Source organism: Eschrichtius robustus, chromosome 10, assembly GCF_028021215.1.
Source record: "Eschrichtius robustus isolate mEscRob2 chromosome 10, mEscRob2.pri, whole genome shotgun sequence".
NCBI classification, from domain to species: domain Eukaryota; kingdom Metazoa; phylum Chordata; class Mammalia; order Artiodactyla; family Eschrichtiidae; genus Eschrichtius; species Eschrichtius robustus.
In genome coordinates, this window is record NC_090833.1 from 4,574,914 (window position 1) to 4,590,079 (window position 15,166).

Below are 15,166 nucleotides of genomic sequence, written 5' to 3' on the forward strand. Positions count from 1 at the left end.
GCAAGTTTGGGGAAGTGAGGGAACTTTCTGTATTTCCTTGTCACCATTAGGAAAGCCGAGCGTGCAGCCCAACTTCCCCAGATCCAGGGGAGCACTTTCCTGCCCACGCATGTTTAAAGTGGAAACCCTCTCTGGGACAGGGCTCTGAGGAACCGCCTGGGCCGCCCCCCCCCCGCGAGAACTACATTTCCCAGAGTCCTCCGAGGGCTTGCGTCATCAGCGAGCGCGGCTTTTTGCTCGCTGGTTTTGGAGGGCCCCCTGTGGCGGCGGCAACATGGCGGACGTGTTAAGTGTCGGCGTGAACCTGGAAGCCTTTGCCCAGGCCATCAGTGCCATCCAGGCGCTGCGCTCCAGCGTGAGCAGGGTGTTCGACTGCCTGAAGGATGGCATGCGGAACAAGGAGACGCTGGAGGGCCGGGAGAAGGCCTTCATTGCGCACTTCCAGGACAACTTGCATTCGGTCAACCGGGACCTCAAGTAGGTACCGGCTTAAGGGGCCGGGGACCTCCCACCCTGTCCCGACCCCGCGCGAGTCTCCTTAGTCAGGGGCTGCTGTCCATTTTCCTTGCTCTCTTGCTCCCCCTCCCTCCTCTCCAAGCCTCTACCTGCCCCTCGGGGCCACCTCATTCTCCACCCCCGCTTTCTCGTCTCCCTTCTCTTGGCCTCCAGGTCCTGGCTGTCTCCCGCCGCCCTGGACCTCCCAGTGGTCCTTCCATTTCTCACTGGGGGACGTGCTCTTCCCCGGAACTTCCACTCCTCATCTCAGCTCGGCAGTCTCACCTGTGGGCCCTCTGGGCCCCACCATGTCTGATAAGATAGTACCAAACAGGACCTGCTCAGCGCTGCCCCAAAGCCAAGTGCACTCTATCTGATTGGCCCCAGGTTTTCGTCCCTGAACCTGGAATTCATCAGTTCCACTCTAACCCACCCCCAAACACGACAAAATAGGCTTTGATCTTTCTTCGCCTACCCCTTCCGAAACCACCTGATAGCGCTTTCACTCCCACTCTCACTGGTCCTGTTAAGTTTCTGCCTCTAGAGAGACCTAATCTCGGCCTTAACCAGCTTAATCACTTCTGCTTACACCTCCTCCCGCCCCCCAACAAATATTAATTTGTGGTCTTTTAGGGTTAAGGATTGTATATTTCTTTCTTACAAGTCACCTCCTTCTACTTTATAAGTGAAGTGAGAGGATGTTTGTAAAATGCCTGGCACATAGTAGGCACTTTTTAATTGGTTAGGTCCTGGACTTGCCTTCCCCTGCTTATGAGAGTCAGTCCTTTCCAGGAGGGTTAGAATTGCAGGGTTTTTTGCCTTTTACCTCTCAGAACTGACCTTAGCAGGGGAAGGCATTGGGTGAGCTAGTCATCCTATAATTTCTGGAGTGGCTGGGTTTTTTTTTTTTTTTTTTTTCCTTCTCAACTTGGTCTCCTTAGTAACCAGATGGAAGGAGGAGGTAGGATGGAAGAGGAGGTGGTGACCAAATGATGGGAGCCTCTTTTTATTTATTTATTTATTTTCCTCTAAGTAGTTGCCATTCTTGTTTTGGGGGAAAGCCAGGAAATCACACACCCCTCCTCAGCTCCCACACCCACTTGCTGTTCTCTGGCGCAGTGCCAGTTAATACTTTCCCTGCTTGAGGGGATGCGCTGGTGGTTCTCTCCTCTCTTCCGTCTCCTCTTTGATTGGCTTCCCTTGGTAATATACAGGATGTTGTAACCCTTCACCACTGTAGAAAGTTTAAGAATGTTGACATCACCCCTTTGCCTTCTTAAATCTTTAGACAGCAGTACCAAGAAGAAGGTGGCTGAAGATTCCAGAATGAACGTGGCATGAGAAGCTGTTCCTACAAAGCCTTTGTTGACACTTTGAGACTGGCCCCTCAGACTGGTGTGCTTCTGGAATGTGCTTTTGCTGTTGGCTCCCTTTCCCAAGCTGCTCTAGAGGTTTTTTTTTTTGCTAGACTGAAGCGTATTTCTTTGACACAGCCCCTCGGTGGTGTCTTCCCATTCCGTTTATTTTATCTCTTCTTTGTTTTGTTAAGTTTTACCATCTGTGAAGCACCATGTACGAATCTATCTCTGTGTGAATGGTAAATAATCATCATTTATTCAGGTACTTGCTGTTCTGCCAAAGGTACTGATCTGTACGTGGGTCTGAAAACTCTTAGTGAGAAGCAGTGTTATGTTGCATTTCAAAATTCCAGAAAGTCTCCTCTCTCACCACACCCCCTCAGAGAATGATTCGAGTTGTTCGAGGCTGATTTTAGGAAGCTTATTGATTTCATCGCGCTTAACTCTTGTTCTCCTTTAGCACGGCGCCAGAGAGCTCAGTTGCAAAACAAGATCAGCCCCCAGTTAGGGGTTGTCTCAAGTGGCCCTAGTCTTCTTAACCTTTCAGAAAGTATTTCTTCTTAAGGGACTTTTGATGGGCAGTTTGAAGAACAACGGTTGACCAATGTGGTTGGCTTAGCCCTGGAGTTTCAGTGGACTCGGGTTTATTTGCTGTATCTGTTTACTTTTCAGTGAGCTGGAACGTCTGAGCAACTTGGTCGGCAAGCCTTCTGAGAACCATCCTCTCCATAACAGCGGGCTGTTGAGTCTGGATCCCGTGCAGGACAAAACCCCTCTCTACAGTCAGCTCCTTCAGGCATATAAATGGTCAAACAAGGTAAGGGGGACGTGTCAGACATGGAGCTAATACAGGAAAAAACAAGTTTTCTTACATTTCATAAAGGCAGAAAGTGAGGGTTTTTCTTTCCTTGTTTGTTCTTGATTCAGCATCGGGTTACAGAGTTGGAAGTTTCAGACTTTCCCTATGAGAGATTATGTAGTCCTTTGAAGTCTTTGAGGATTGTTCAGAGTCAGGTGCATTTAACCTGGCTGCTGGGTGTAGGGAGCAGCTTTTATGAACCCCATAAAATCACATGCAGAATGTTGTGGGTGTGTGTGTGTGTTTTTCTGGGGAGGACTTCCTAGCTTTCATCAGATTCTCAGAGGGGTCCCTGACCCCCAGAAGGTGAAGGACTGCTGGTCTAAGTGTGCAGCCACTCACATGGTTTATGTTGCTTGGCCTGTCCTCCCCATTGTTGATAGAAGAACATCACTAGAGTACTGTTTGGTAGATTACTGGCTCTCTCTCCCCGCCCCCCGCACTGTGCCGCGTGGCCTGCGAGATCTTAGTTCCCCAACTAGGGATCGAACCCAAGCGCGGAGTCTTAACCACTGGACCGCCAGAGAAGTCCCCGTCTCTCTTTTTTTTTCTTCATCTTTTTTTTTTAAATTGAAGTATAGTTGATTTACAACATCGTGTTAGTTTCAGGTGTACAGCACAGCGATTCAGTGATGTGTATGTGTGTGTGTGTGTGTGTGTGTCTGTGTGTGTGTGTGTATTCTTCTTCAGATTCTCTCCCTTATATGTTATTACAAACTATTGAGTATAGTTCCCTGTGCTATAAAATAGATAAACAGCAGTAGGTCCTTGCTGGTTATTTATTTTATACATAGTAGCGTGTATACTATGTATAAAATAAATAACCTCCTAATACTCTCTTTTCTCTAATTATTCTACACCTGTCTGAGGGAGATTGTTCTAAACACTCTCCCTAGAATTTGCTATTCATGGTTTCCTGCAGTAGGCAGGCCCGTGGCGTAGACCTTAGGACAGCTGTAAAAGGAAAACTAAGCTGTAGTGTAAAAACAGCAGGAACAATTAGGCTCATAAGCCTGGGAACAGTTAGTTTGTTTACTAACAAGTTCCTCTTGTTTGGGTGCTGTGGGTTATTGTGTTTTGTTTTTCTGCTGCTGAGAGAAAGCTAGAATATATGTTTGGAACATTTGGGGAAGCTTTTCTCATTAGACTGCTACCTCCCTGGAGATAGTTGTTCTTACAGTTACGGATTGTGAACTGCTCTGCCCCCTCCAGTTGTGCGTCATCCTTTTCCTCTTTCCTGTGGTTCTTTTCCCTCTCAGGTCTTAAGTGACAGGTGAGCCTTGACAGTGTTTCCAGTGTGTAGAATTTTTCCTTTGAATTTGTCTGTAGGAGTATTTAACATTCTTTGGTTTGCAGTGGAACCCTGGCGGCTGAATCTGAGACTCAGGGAGAAATGATTTATCGTGGGGCACTTCAAGAAGGAGCTTGAACCTGGGATGCATGCATTTAACCTATAAGGCTTGTCCTCCAAGCTCTGGGCTGCTGTTGACAGAGACCCACTTCAGTCTTGAGGATCAGGGTGCCCAAGTGGTATGGGGATCTGTCACTCTCCTGCCCTATCTACGCCTGCTTCCCAGTGTTGGCCCGATATCTCCCAGTGGTGGAAAAGACACACTGGCAGCTGTAGGTTTGCATGGTCCTTCTACCAGGTGATCTCCAGGTGTCCACACCAGACCCTAAAAACGGATTCTGACCCTGTTTGGTAGGTGGCCCCTACCTACCCAGACAGCTCATTGAGTTCAGGGGGTGGGATTCTCTGACTGCCCCGTGCAGATCAGCTGAAGCACAGGAATTGGGGCTGCTTGGAATTAGATAGAGGCAGGAGAGGACACAGGGCAGACAAGAAATTAGAGATGTCTGTTGCAGTTGCCAGGGCCAGCCATGAGACTGTTCTGGCTCTACGCAGATAGCCCTGCCCTCTCAGGCTGTTCTGTTTGAGCTTCCTTATTTCCCCAGGGGCACGCTTGGACATCTTAATGTGAGTTTCCCTGGTGATTGGGTGGGATCTGATCTGTAGGTGACTTATTTCTGGCTGGACTCCTGGTAGAAAGTCTTGCTTTTTGGTGTTTGGATGTGGAAGCTGTGTTCGTGTATCATGTGGGTAATGTTCTTGGAATAGGCTTGAGGGATGGAGACTTTTCAGTGGTGGGAAGATTTAGGCTGATCTCGAAACCATGAGTGCATGGGACTCCAGTGGAAGCGACTGGTTTTAACTTGAAGTGATGACTCTTAACTTTTGAATGAAGGTAGTTTTAATTGTTTGCTGAATTTATTGGAGTATTAAAATAGAAGACCCTGTCCCTGCCCCCCACCCTTGCCCTCAGGTGGAAAAGAGGATGTGTTAAGGAAAAGAAATATCATGTATGTGGAAATTCTTGTCCTGGAGATGCTAGAGGTTAAAACTAGATGTAGAAATGTATCACAGATTTTAAGTCCCATATGAGCAGTGTGAGTGGTGTAGGGGTTTCAGTCACTTCCTGGCATGGTGCATGCCTCTAAAGTAACTGCTCTTTCACCAGCTTCTGAGTGCCCCAGCAGAGAGGGAATTTTGGAGTCTTATACCATTAATTGGCAAAATAAAGAGAATGATTAAGAGAAGTTTAGCTTATCCCCTTATTTTATAGCCAAGCAGACCAAGGCCAAGTGAACCAACCTGCTCATGGCTTCATAGCTAGACTAGAATTTGCCTTTCCTGACGTAGGTCAGTGTTCTTTCCTCTAAAACTTGATGCTGTAATCAGGTTTGGCTTAAGGTTTTGACTATAGCAAACATTTTTCCCCCTTTAACCTTCATCGCAGGAGCAATTCATATGTTATATTTTATTCATGAACTGCTATCACATTTTACTCATTCTTAGTGGTTTACTGAAGGATGGAGATGGCAAATACATGGGACATGGCCCTCAAACTGTCACTCTTGTCCAGGGCAGACATCACTGACCACCCTCTGTATTCTTTCCTGCTAAGGCCACCTCTGGGCTCACAACTCTGTTCTGGGGCTAGGCAGCCCCTGCCAATTATTCGAAGGTGGGCTACAGGGGAAACATGTTTTTTATTTCTGTTATGGTAGATAATGTCCTATTTGACTATTGCTTATTTATACCTTCCCTTACTCTAGAAGGGATTTAAGATCTATTATACGAATACTGTACTTCAAACCTTGAAAGAAAAGAGGAAAACAAGGGTAAGGATGCCTTACGTACATTTCTTTAATAAACTCAAGAAGTAGCCCCAAGAAATAAGCCAGTATTCTAATTTCCAGCTGGGGATATGGAAGCAGCAATGATATGTGTTTATCATGCCTCTCTTACAAATGAAAAGAGCTTTTTAATTGCAAAAGCTTTCATCATTCTTCATTTTACCCTCAAAGAGTTTAAACCGGAAAGTGCATTAATATGTTAGGTGAAGTTTAGGGTAACTTGCCAATGTCAGCTTTCTGCACTGTTGGCTAAGAATTGAAGGAAGTGTGGGAAAGGCTTTGATACCACCCATTATGTGATGAACTTTCTATTTTATGTGCCATTGGCCATAGAGAAGTCTCATTCACGCTTACTGACTAATTATTTTCTTTAGGGGATTTTGTAATTTTTGTAAAGTCAGTCAGAATATTAATTACATGGGAGTTGGCATAATTGTTAGGATAACACATTTAAAAATTAACCTAAAAAAATAAAAATTAATCTAATCTAATGAAATGATGTCAAATTGCTGGGAGCAGCACTTTTCCCATGCTGAATTGGGGAAAGAATTAAGCTTTCAACTCTTGTGCACCTATAGATTATTGTTCTGTAGAGAGATGACAAGCTCTCGACGACGGCAAAAAATAATTGGCGTCAACGCGGTTCTTGCTGTAAGATAGTGAATGTGAACATAATGAGGAAAGAAAATCACTTAAATGCCCCCCAAAACCTTAATCATCATGACTTGGGATCAGGCACTGTTCTGGATTGTTCTTATTATTATCGCTTATTACGTTCAGATATGCTGAGAGTTAGGCTGAACTATTCTGAAGGCCCCTTTCCCAAGGTTTCCAGTGTCCTGTCTCCAGGCTTTGATTTCCGGCTTTGACTTTCTTCATTTGTTTGTGGCAGGAGGCTGCTTGTGTATTTGCCTGAAAAGGGGGCGAAGACTTCAGCCTTTTCCTGGTGATGTCTCAAGCAGCAAAGACCCCAGAAGTGTCACTTTCTCCCGGGGTTGGGAAATGGGCCCTGAGGAAGGGGCTGGCGCTGCCTTTTCTTTGTTTTTGCATGCTTAATTTTTCACTTTTATTAGAGAAAGAACAAATTTCAATTCCAAGGGTATTCAGTTGGAAAGTCTGAAGACATTTTCTCCTCTCTACCCTCCCGAGCTGTTCTTATCAGAACCTAGTTACTCAGTGGCTTTAAGTTGCTATAACATTCATGTCCCTCACATCCAGCCTTGAAGGTGTTCTTGACATTTTGGCATCATGGAGCTAACGGGTAGGATTGGTTAAAACTGCAACACGGTCCCTTAGGGGCCCCGTCCTCTTTTAGGTCCCTGAGGAGAGAGACTGTGTCTCTCTCATTCCCAGGGGGGAGTCCCCAGCGCCTAGCAGGGCTCCTGGTATTCAGTGCACATTCAATTAAAATTCACTGAATGAATGAAAGAATAAGTAAAAAGGGTTTTCTGTTGAATTTTTAATTTACAACCCCTTTTGTGGTTTGCTTGCTTGTATTTTTGATGAAGTGCCATCAGGACATTGCCATTTTGGGCCATTACTGAGAAATCTAGTTGTGCTACTTGTAGATGAGAGAAAATTCTGAGGTCCTGTGATGGAGGCCAGGGCCAGATCCCAGACGGGTAATTTGGAAGGAAAGGTGAGGTCAGTTGGTGAACTGATGATAAGCTCTTTGAGGGCTGAGGTTGGAAGTTTCATCTGTGTTGCCTGTCATCTGGTGTTCCCTTCCTGAGAGAGCCGGGTTGACAGCCAGTGCTCAGGAGGGGATGGGACTTGGTAGAAGTCGTCCGGAGTTGACTGAGTCAGGCTAATTTGAGTGAGAGCACCTGATGTCAGGTGTTCTGCGGCAGCTGTTGTTTTGGCAGAAATGTGAAAACTGGGAAGAGGCGAGTCAACTCCATCAGCCTCTTAGGGATTATCCCACTTGGTGTGTTATCAGTAACTAATTTCTGTTCCTAGTGTTTTCCTTATCACCACACCCACCCCTGACTCACTCAGGGAATACGGATTCATTCAGAACATAATGAGGAAAGAAAATCACTTAAATGCCCCCCAAAACCTTAATCATCATGACTTTGGATCAGGCACTGTTCTGGATTGTTCTTATTAGCAGAGGTGCCAGGTACCATTCTTACAGGTGTTCTTACACCTAAATCTAACCTTCCTGGCTCCCTGCACTCAGCATGAACTTACCAGCAGAGTGAGTTTGACTGCAGTAGTGACTGCCCTGGTTGGCCTTGAACCCTGCACCCTTCTCCTCCCTCCCCACCCAAAGCCCTGATACTGTGTGAGCCATTATGAAAAGAACAAAGAGTAACACAACCAAACAGGAAAAAGAACCAAACAAAACCGATCTCCAGGGTTTCTAGATACTGTTGGATTCAGAAGTAAAGGAAGGTACAGTCAGAAACGTCAAGGCTTAACTGTAAGTTCTGGAGTTAGGCTGCCTGAGATATGATCCAGCTCTGCACTTAACGCTGTGCCTTGAACACGTGAAAAACTTGTTTAAAGCATTCGTTTCCTCGTCTGTAAAATGGGGGTAATACAAGTATTTGTATCATAGTGTTATAGGGAATATTAAATGAAATAATGCGTATGAAGTGCCTTAGGACAACTCACATGTCATAAGTGTGTATAAATGGTAGTTACAATTCCCGGCACACTAAGTGTATGTGTGTGTTTGTTTACGGAGTGGCAGTATTGCTCAGTGGTTAAGAGCATGGGCTTCAGAGCTAGACCACTTTGGTTCACATCCCAGCTCTGCTACCTGACAACGATGAAGCTTCCCTCTCTGTGCCTCAGTTTTCTATTCTTTAAAATGGGAACGATAGTTGTACCCACCACAGAAAAATACGTTGAGACTAAATGAGGTAATATCAGTACAGCACTTACCTGGCACAGAGCAAATACTCTCTAGGGGCTGGTATTATTATCTTAACAAAGTGGCGAGGACAGACTCCAGGCAGTGCGGGCCTGTCTTCCAGTGACTTCCGCTGTATCACACAGCCTCCCAAGCTTGACTTTAGTATATTCTTCTGAAATTCTACAAATTAGATTCTTTTAGGTAATCAGCACCTTTTCCCCCTGAGGAAGCCTGGGCATAGATATCAACAATTCACACATTAGTATGAATTAGTGGGAGGGGGCTCTTTCCTCATAAAATCTGGAGGTTTGGGAGTTTGGTGAGGAAGATAGCTAACCTTTTGGTAACCTTTTGATATGGAGCCAGGGGTTTGGATGGGGTGTGGGACTTGAGGGATGGTGAAGACAGGGTGAGGGGCCTGGGAAGAAATGAGGAATGTGGGGATGGCAGAGAAGTTGGTGAGAAGGGCTATGTCTTGCCCAGAGCAGACCATCTGTGCAAACTGAGGAGGAATCCTCTTACTTTGGCACTTGATAAGGCCTTGCCCCCAGAGCTCAGAGTTCCCATTGGTCTGTAGTCCTCTTACCTGGTGGGGAAAACATCATAGGCTAGTCTGGGATTTCTAGCGTTGTTTCTTTAGGAAAATGTTTGCACACACGGGCCCGTGTAAAAATAAACACTTGGATTATATCCATTTTGTAAATTGGGTGCTCATTACAGGCAGGGCTCTGGAGTCGGACTCTGTTGGGTTTGACTCCCCGGCTTTGTGAGTTGGGGTGAGTTCCATACCTTCCCTCTTTCTCAGCCTCCTCATCAGTCAAAAGTAGATAATAACACTTCTGCCTTATAGGGCTGTTGTGAGGACTGATGAGTGTAATACACCTGAGGTACCCAGAGCAGTGGCCAGTGTGTAGTGAGCGTGCAATGTTGTTAGTGCTTCTTCTTACTCCTTTTAATACTGTTGGTCAAGCTTTATCGAGGCAGCGGTAGTCATGAGAACACTGGACAGAGGTCTCGAGAGGCTGGGATTTGGTTTTGGCTGTCTGCTATCCAGCTGTGTGCCCTTGTGCCCGTGGCTTTGCCCCCCTGGGTTCTAGCTTCCTTGTTGGTAGAATGAAGAGCTGGACTGAAGATCTCTCGAGTCCCTTTTGGCTGTCACTTGGGAAGGAGCAGTGGAATCATTTATGCATTTCCGTGGTTTTGGAAATGAAAGTGTAACCCGGGGAGTAGAGGAGAGGAATTCTTGTCCAGTAACGTTTCTTAAGCACAACTGTTGTGTACGCTACAGAACATCTCAGAACAGACCAGGACAGAGCAGCAGCCCTAGAGGCCCTTAGGGGAAGATTACCTTTCAGAGGTTCTCTAGACAGCAGTAGCCTCCTGTAACACACCGAGTGTAAGCCATCATGAAAATCACCTGATGCCCCCATAGTTCTAAGTGGGTTCCACCCCAAGGCTTTGGCCTAATTCCATATCTTTATGTTCTACTTATTAGTTGTGGTTTCTGAAAATTGTCACTTTGTTGTGGCCTGGAGTCAGATGTGTGATTCCCTCCTTCTTTTTCTGTAAAGGAGCAGGAGCTCTGTTGAGAAGCTGCCCTGGGCAGGCTGCAGAGGCTGCTGGCTGTGTGTCACACGTGCCCTGCAGGAGTCACTCTGTCCGGGGCTGGGGGTGAGGGTAACTCAGCCTGAGTCCCTCTTTGGCTGTCTTATAGTAGCCTTTTCTGGGCTGATTGGGTTTGTGTGGTTTGCCCAAAGCTCTGTGTAGATTGTAACCAGAGCCTGAAAAGGGCACTTTCTCTTCTCTTCCAGGAATGTTTAGTAGACGGGAAATTGTCCCATATCATTTTTGTTCCTGGTAAGTTGCACATTGACGGTGGGGAAGGAAGTGTATCATTACAAGTGCAGAAAGAATCTGATGTTACGCCTCCCCTTTTGCTTGTCTTCTTTTCTTCATGGCGGGTGTGAGCTGGGAAAGAGCTGAGAGATAACTAGTGCTTCTCTCCTGTGGTCTGCGCCTGCTCTGGGCCAGCCCATCTGTTTTGCCGCTTCACTTGCCAGCCGTACACGGATGACACCGCACTGCAGCCAGCCTAAAAGCTCGCCTGAGATCCTGACCCCTGTGTCAGAGTGCCCGCTGGACATCTGCACTGGGGACTCACAGGCTTCTCGGGCAGAAGGAGCCCAGAGCTGAAACCCTGCCCCCGCCCCCAGACCTGCTCCTTGTGGTGGGGCGCCCGGACCCTCACACCTGCTGGCCAAGATCTACTGATGCCACCTCTCCAAAACCTCTTAGTCTTTCCTCTCCCCCTTGACTGCCGCTGTCTGAGCCCCGGCCCCCCTTATTGCTTGGGGCAATGCTACTGCCTCCTCTCTGGCTTCCTGCCCCTTCCCACCCACTGCAGCCATTTTCCGCTCGGCAGTTCCCAGGGACCTGGACAAAGAAGACACCTGATTGGTTGCTCCTCAGTGGTTGCCTCCATCTCCCTTAGGCTTAATTCCAGCTCCCGGCTGGCACTGGGAGGCATTTTAGTTATCGCACCCAGGGGCCTGAGTCCAGAAGCAGACAGACCTTTGGCCAGACTTCTTAGCCTCAGTTTCCTCATCTGCAAAATGGCACGAACAGTCCTGCGTCTTAGGGTGGCTGTGAGGATTACGTGAATACTCCCTTGAGTATGCAGCGCAGAGCCTGGCAGATGACCTGTTTACCATTAGCAGTCCGGGTGCAGGGCCTCACGGTCTGGCACCAGCTCCCTTCTCTAGCCCCCACCCTTCCTTCCTTCCTTCCTTCCTTTCTGGGGGAAAAAACCCCTAAATTTTTTATTGTGGAAAGTTTCAAATTACACAAAAGTAAGAGAATTATCTAATGAGCCATTGTCTACTCAGAATATTTTGCCACTCTTATGTCATTGATTTCCACATCCCCCTACTCTCTTTCTTGGGGGTCAGGGGTGAGGGCTGGAGTATTTGAAAGCAGGTCCCGACATCATGTCATTTCATCGAGAATCCTTCAGCGTTCAGCTTCCTTTCTTCCCACTTTCCCTGCTCTTATTTTTGCCAATTCTCGTCTGCAAAATGCATTGCGGTTCCCCAGGATCTTCGGATCTCAGGGTCTTTGCACACGCTCTTCTTCCTTCTCCCTCCTTTCTTTGGAAAAGTCTTAGTCATTTAGGTCTTAGACTTCCTCTGGGAAGTCTTCTGAGATGTACCCAGATTAGGTGCCCCTGCGTTTACACCTGTGACAGCTTTTATCCTCCTCTGCCTGTTTGTTATCCCCACAAGGGTAAGCCTTGTCCTGTGTTAGGACTTAGACTTTGGGTGTTATCTAACACCTTTGAGCCTCAGCCTGCTGGACTAGAAAATGGGCATAATACCAATCTCATCGGATTGGTCTGAATGTCTAATTAGAAACTGTATATAAAGTTTCGGGTTCAGGGTAGGATGTATAGTGGCCTTTAGTAAATAGTTGTTATTGCTAGTAGCTATTTCTAAGTACATTGAAGCCTCTAAGTCTCTTCCTCTTTCCTTTTTAGATGATCAGTTTGAGTTTTTTCCCTTCTGAGTCTGCTGCTATTTACCTGCCCTTGGCTTTTTGCAGCTTTGTGTTTTTGTTGGTTGTGGGGGAACTGAAAGGGAGGAGGTGTGGAAGGGAGCGCGGAGAGGCTTTATCCCTTCTCTGGCGGCCATGCCCTAATCTTAAGGACCTCTGGGCTGGGCTCAGGAGTTCCGCCCGTCGGTCCTGTGCCGTCAGCATTCCCCTTCTTTTGCAGCAGTCACGTGTTTGTTTGGGAGGCTCCAGCAGCCAGCAGCCTCTCGGGAGCTGGTTGCGGCGCTCCCTGGGCCGGGGCCCTGCTCGGCCTGCTGCTTTTCCTCGCTGACTTGACCAAGTGACCGAAACTCCCAAGACCCTCACTCCCCCCGGGGACAGTATACTCATCTAGTAGGTTCTGGCAAGTCAGTAGCTTGTTGCACCGTCAAACTTGCTTCAACCCTGTGGATTGGAGGCTCTTTCTGAAATCTCTAGCTTCGTTTGTGGCTGCTCCGCTAGACGCAGCCCGGTTCCTCTGGGAGGAGCCCAGAGATTAAGGCGCTGCTGCAGAGAAGCCTCCAGAATGACCAGGCGGAGCTGGTCTGGTCTGTGTTTCCCCACAGGCTTTCAGCAGCTGCACTGATGGCACTGCCGCAGCTGCTCGCCCACCGGGTCCGTCCCCTGTCCTCGAGGGTTGGGGCTCTGGTGTCACTTTGAAGGCCTCCCGTCGGGGACACAGTAGACACCCGTAATTGAGCCCCCCCAACCCCTCCCCATATTTCCAAACAGACTCCAGGCGCTGTGCCTCCTCTGGCTAAGTGTTAGATCTCAAGGGGACCTCCACGATCAGGTGGGGCAGCGCCCCTCCTTTTATAGAGAGAGTGACTTGTCCAAGGGCCACACCGCCAGCCCTCTAACTGGGACCCGCAGTGTTCGGTAGCCTGAAAAGGGAGTGTCATCCGGATGTCCAGGCAAGCAGAGAGGTTTCTCTCGCTGTTGAAGCCCATTAAAATATCACCATTTACCTGTGGTTTTGTGTCTGCTGATGCCCCTGTCAGTGAAGCAGCAGCAGTGGTCAGTCCACATGCCGTATCAGAGGGAACCATGGGGGTGGGTGTGACCCATTGACAGCTGCAGTCTGTGCACAGACCAACACTGCGCGGGGCCCAGCCCAGGCATGAATGTGGCTCAGGGCAATTGCCTTGACCTCCGTGAGCAGAGCAGCCCCAGGCCCCGCAGATTCAGAGGGGCAGGTACCCTCATCTGCTTTAAGCTCCAATGTGATAAGTATGGTATGAGAAGTTGGGATCTTAGCAACTAACTGACATATTTGCTGGGCATGTCATGAAAAGAAAGGTACTGCCTTGGAGCCTCTTATCCCCTTCCTGGCGTGGGTGGGGACTCCAGGGATGACTGTGTAAAGATAAGCCCCCTGCCCACTTTTCCCCTTTTTAACAGGAATTGTACTTAGTCCTCCAGTGGGTTCATGGGATGCCAGTTGCTCTTATTTTTTCCCCGTTTGGATGTTTCTGTGTGTTTTAGGGTTAGAGGGTTACGTCGTACCATCATGATTTTCAGTCAGATCGAATTATCGATCACTTATTAGTAGTTGCTGCCACTGAGCATTTGGGCTCGGCGCTCTTCTGATGACCAGACACAGTAGATTTGGAAGCGAGAGAGTCTGCAGGTTTTGAGTGTGTGCATGCATTCATATGTGGGAAAGTGGTTGCACTTGGTATAAAATGCTCAATCATATTAATTTCCAAACTGCTTTTGAGTAGTGTGCTGTTTGCTAGGAAATATCTAATCCATCTATTGAACACGTGTTTATTGGGCATCTACTATGTTGCAGGCACTGTTCTAGACACAGTGAATGAAACTGATCAGTTCCCATCTTCCTGGAACTTAGCATATATCCAGTTCGCTAACTTGATCAACATGCCCAAAGCACATGATTTTAATAATAATTCTTGACTCCACTATTGGTCTTTTTTCCCCCTTAATCAGTGGCCTTTCTATGCCTCAGTTTACCTGTCTTTACTGTCAGAAAGGAACATAACTGATAGGGCGCTGGGTGACTTAATTGACACCTGTAACTTATCTAGAACAGGGCCTGAACATAAAGGTAATTTTGTCTTGCACTCCTGAGATCTTAAATATCATCCTGTTTTTATAGTTTGGTGCATTTTAATTCTGTCTTGTGCTTAACGCAAATGCAAATTTATTGCTGTAATATACACTTTTCTGGTTTGTTTGCCCTTGGCATGTCACCAGTTTGCCCATATTCTGCTGTAGCCTAAGGTTGTGCTTGTTTTTTCTTTTCTTTTCTTTTTTAATAAATTTATTTATTTTTATTTTTTATTTATTTTTGGCTGCGTTGGGTCTTCATTGCTGCGCACAGGCTTTCTCTAGTTGTGGCGAGCGGGGGCTACTCTTCGTTGCGGTGCATGGGCTTCTCATTGCGGTGGCCTCTCTTGTTGCGGAGCACGGGCTCTAGGCGCATGGGCTTCGGTAGTTGCAGCACACGGGCTCAGTAGTTGTGGCTCGTGGGCTCTAGAGCGCAGGCTCTGTAGTTGTGGCGCACGGGCTTAGTTGCTCTGTGGCATGTAGGATCTTCCCAGACCGGGGCTCAAACCCGTGTCCCCTGCATTGGCAGGCGGATTCTTAACCACTGCATCACCAGGGAAGTCCCAGGTTGTGCTTGTTTTAAGGGGTTTTCATTGATTTTAAGAGGACACTAAATATATATCTTATATTTGTGTCCAAAGGCAAAAAAAACAGAGTACTGACTTTGTTGCCACCGTTGACATGAGACCTGACCTGTTTCTGTCCTAAAAGGACTCTCCATGTGTTTTTTTTGATATG

At 47.3% G+C, this 15,166-nt stretch overlaps 1 protein-coding gene across 1 annotated transcript in view; it reads left to right on the top strand.

Annotated features, from left to right (window-relative positions):
• Nucleotides 1-256: 256 nt before the first annotated feature.
• Nucleotides 257-15,166, top strand: part of MED27 (mediator complex subunit 27) — a 207,709-nt gene continuing 192,799 nt past the window's right edge. The window contains exons 1-2 of the mRNA XM_068552526.1: nt 257-477; nt 2,526-2,670. Coding sequence (XP_068408627.1) covers nt 275-477; nt 2,526-2,670 — 348 coding nt within the window. The 5' untranslated portion in view covers nt 257-274. The remainder of the gene's footprint in view (nt 478-2,525; nt 2,671-15,166) is intronic.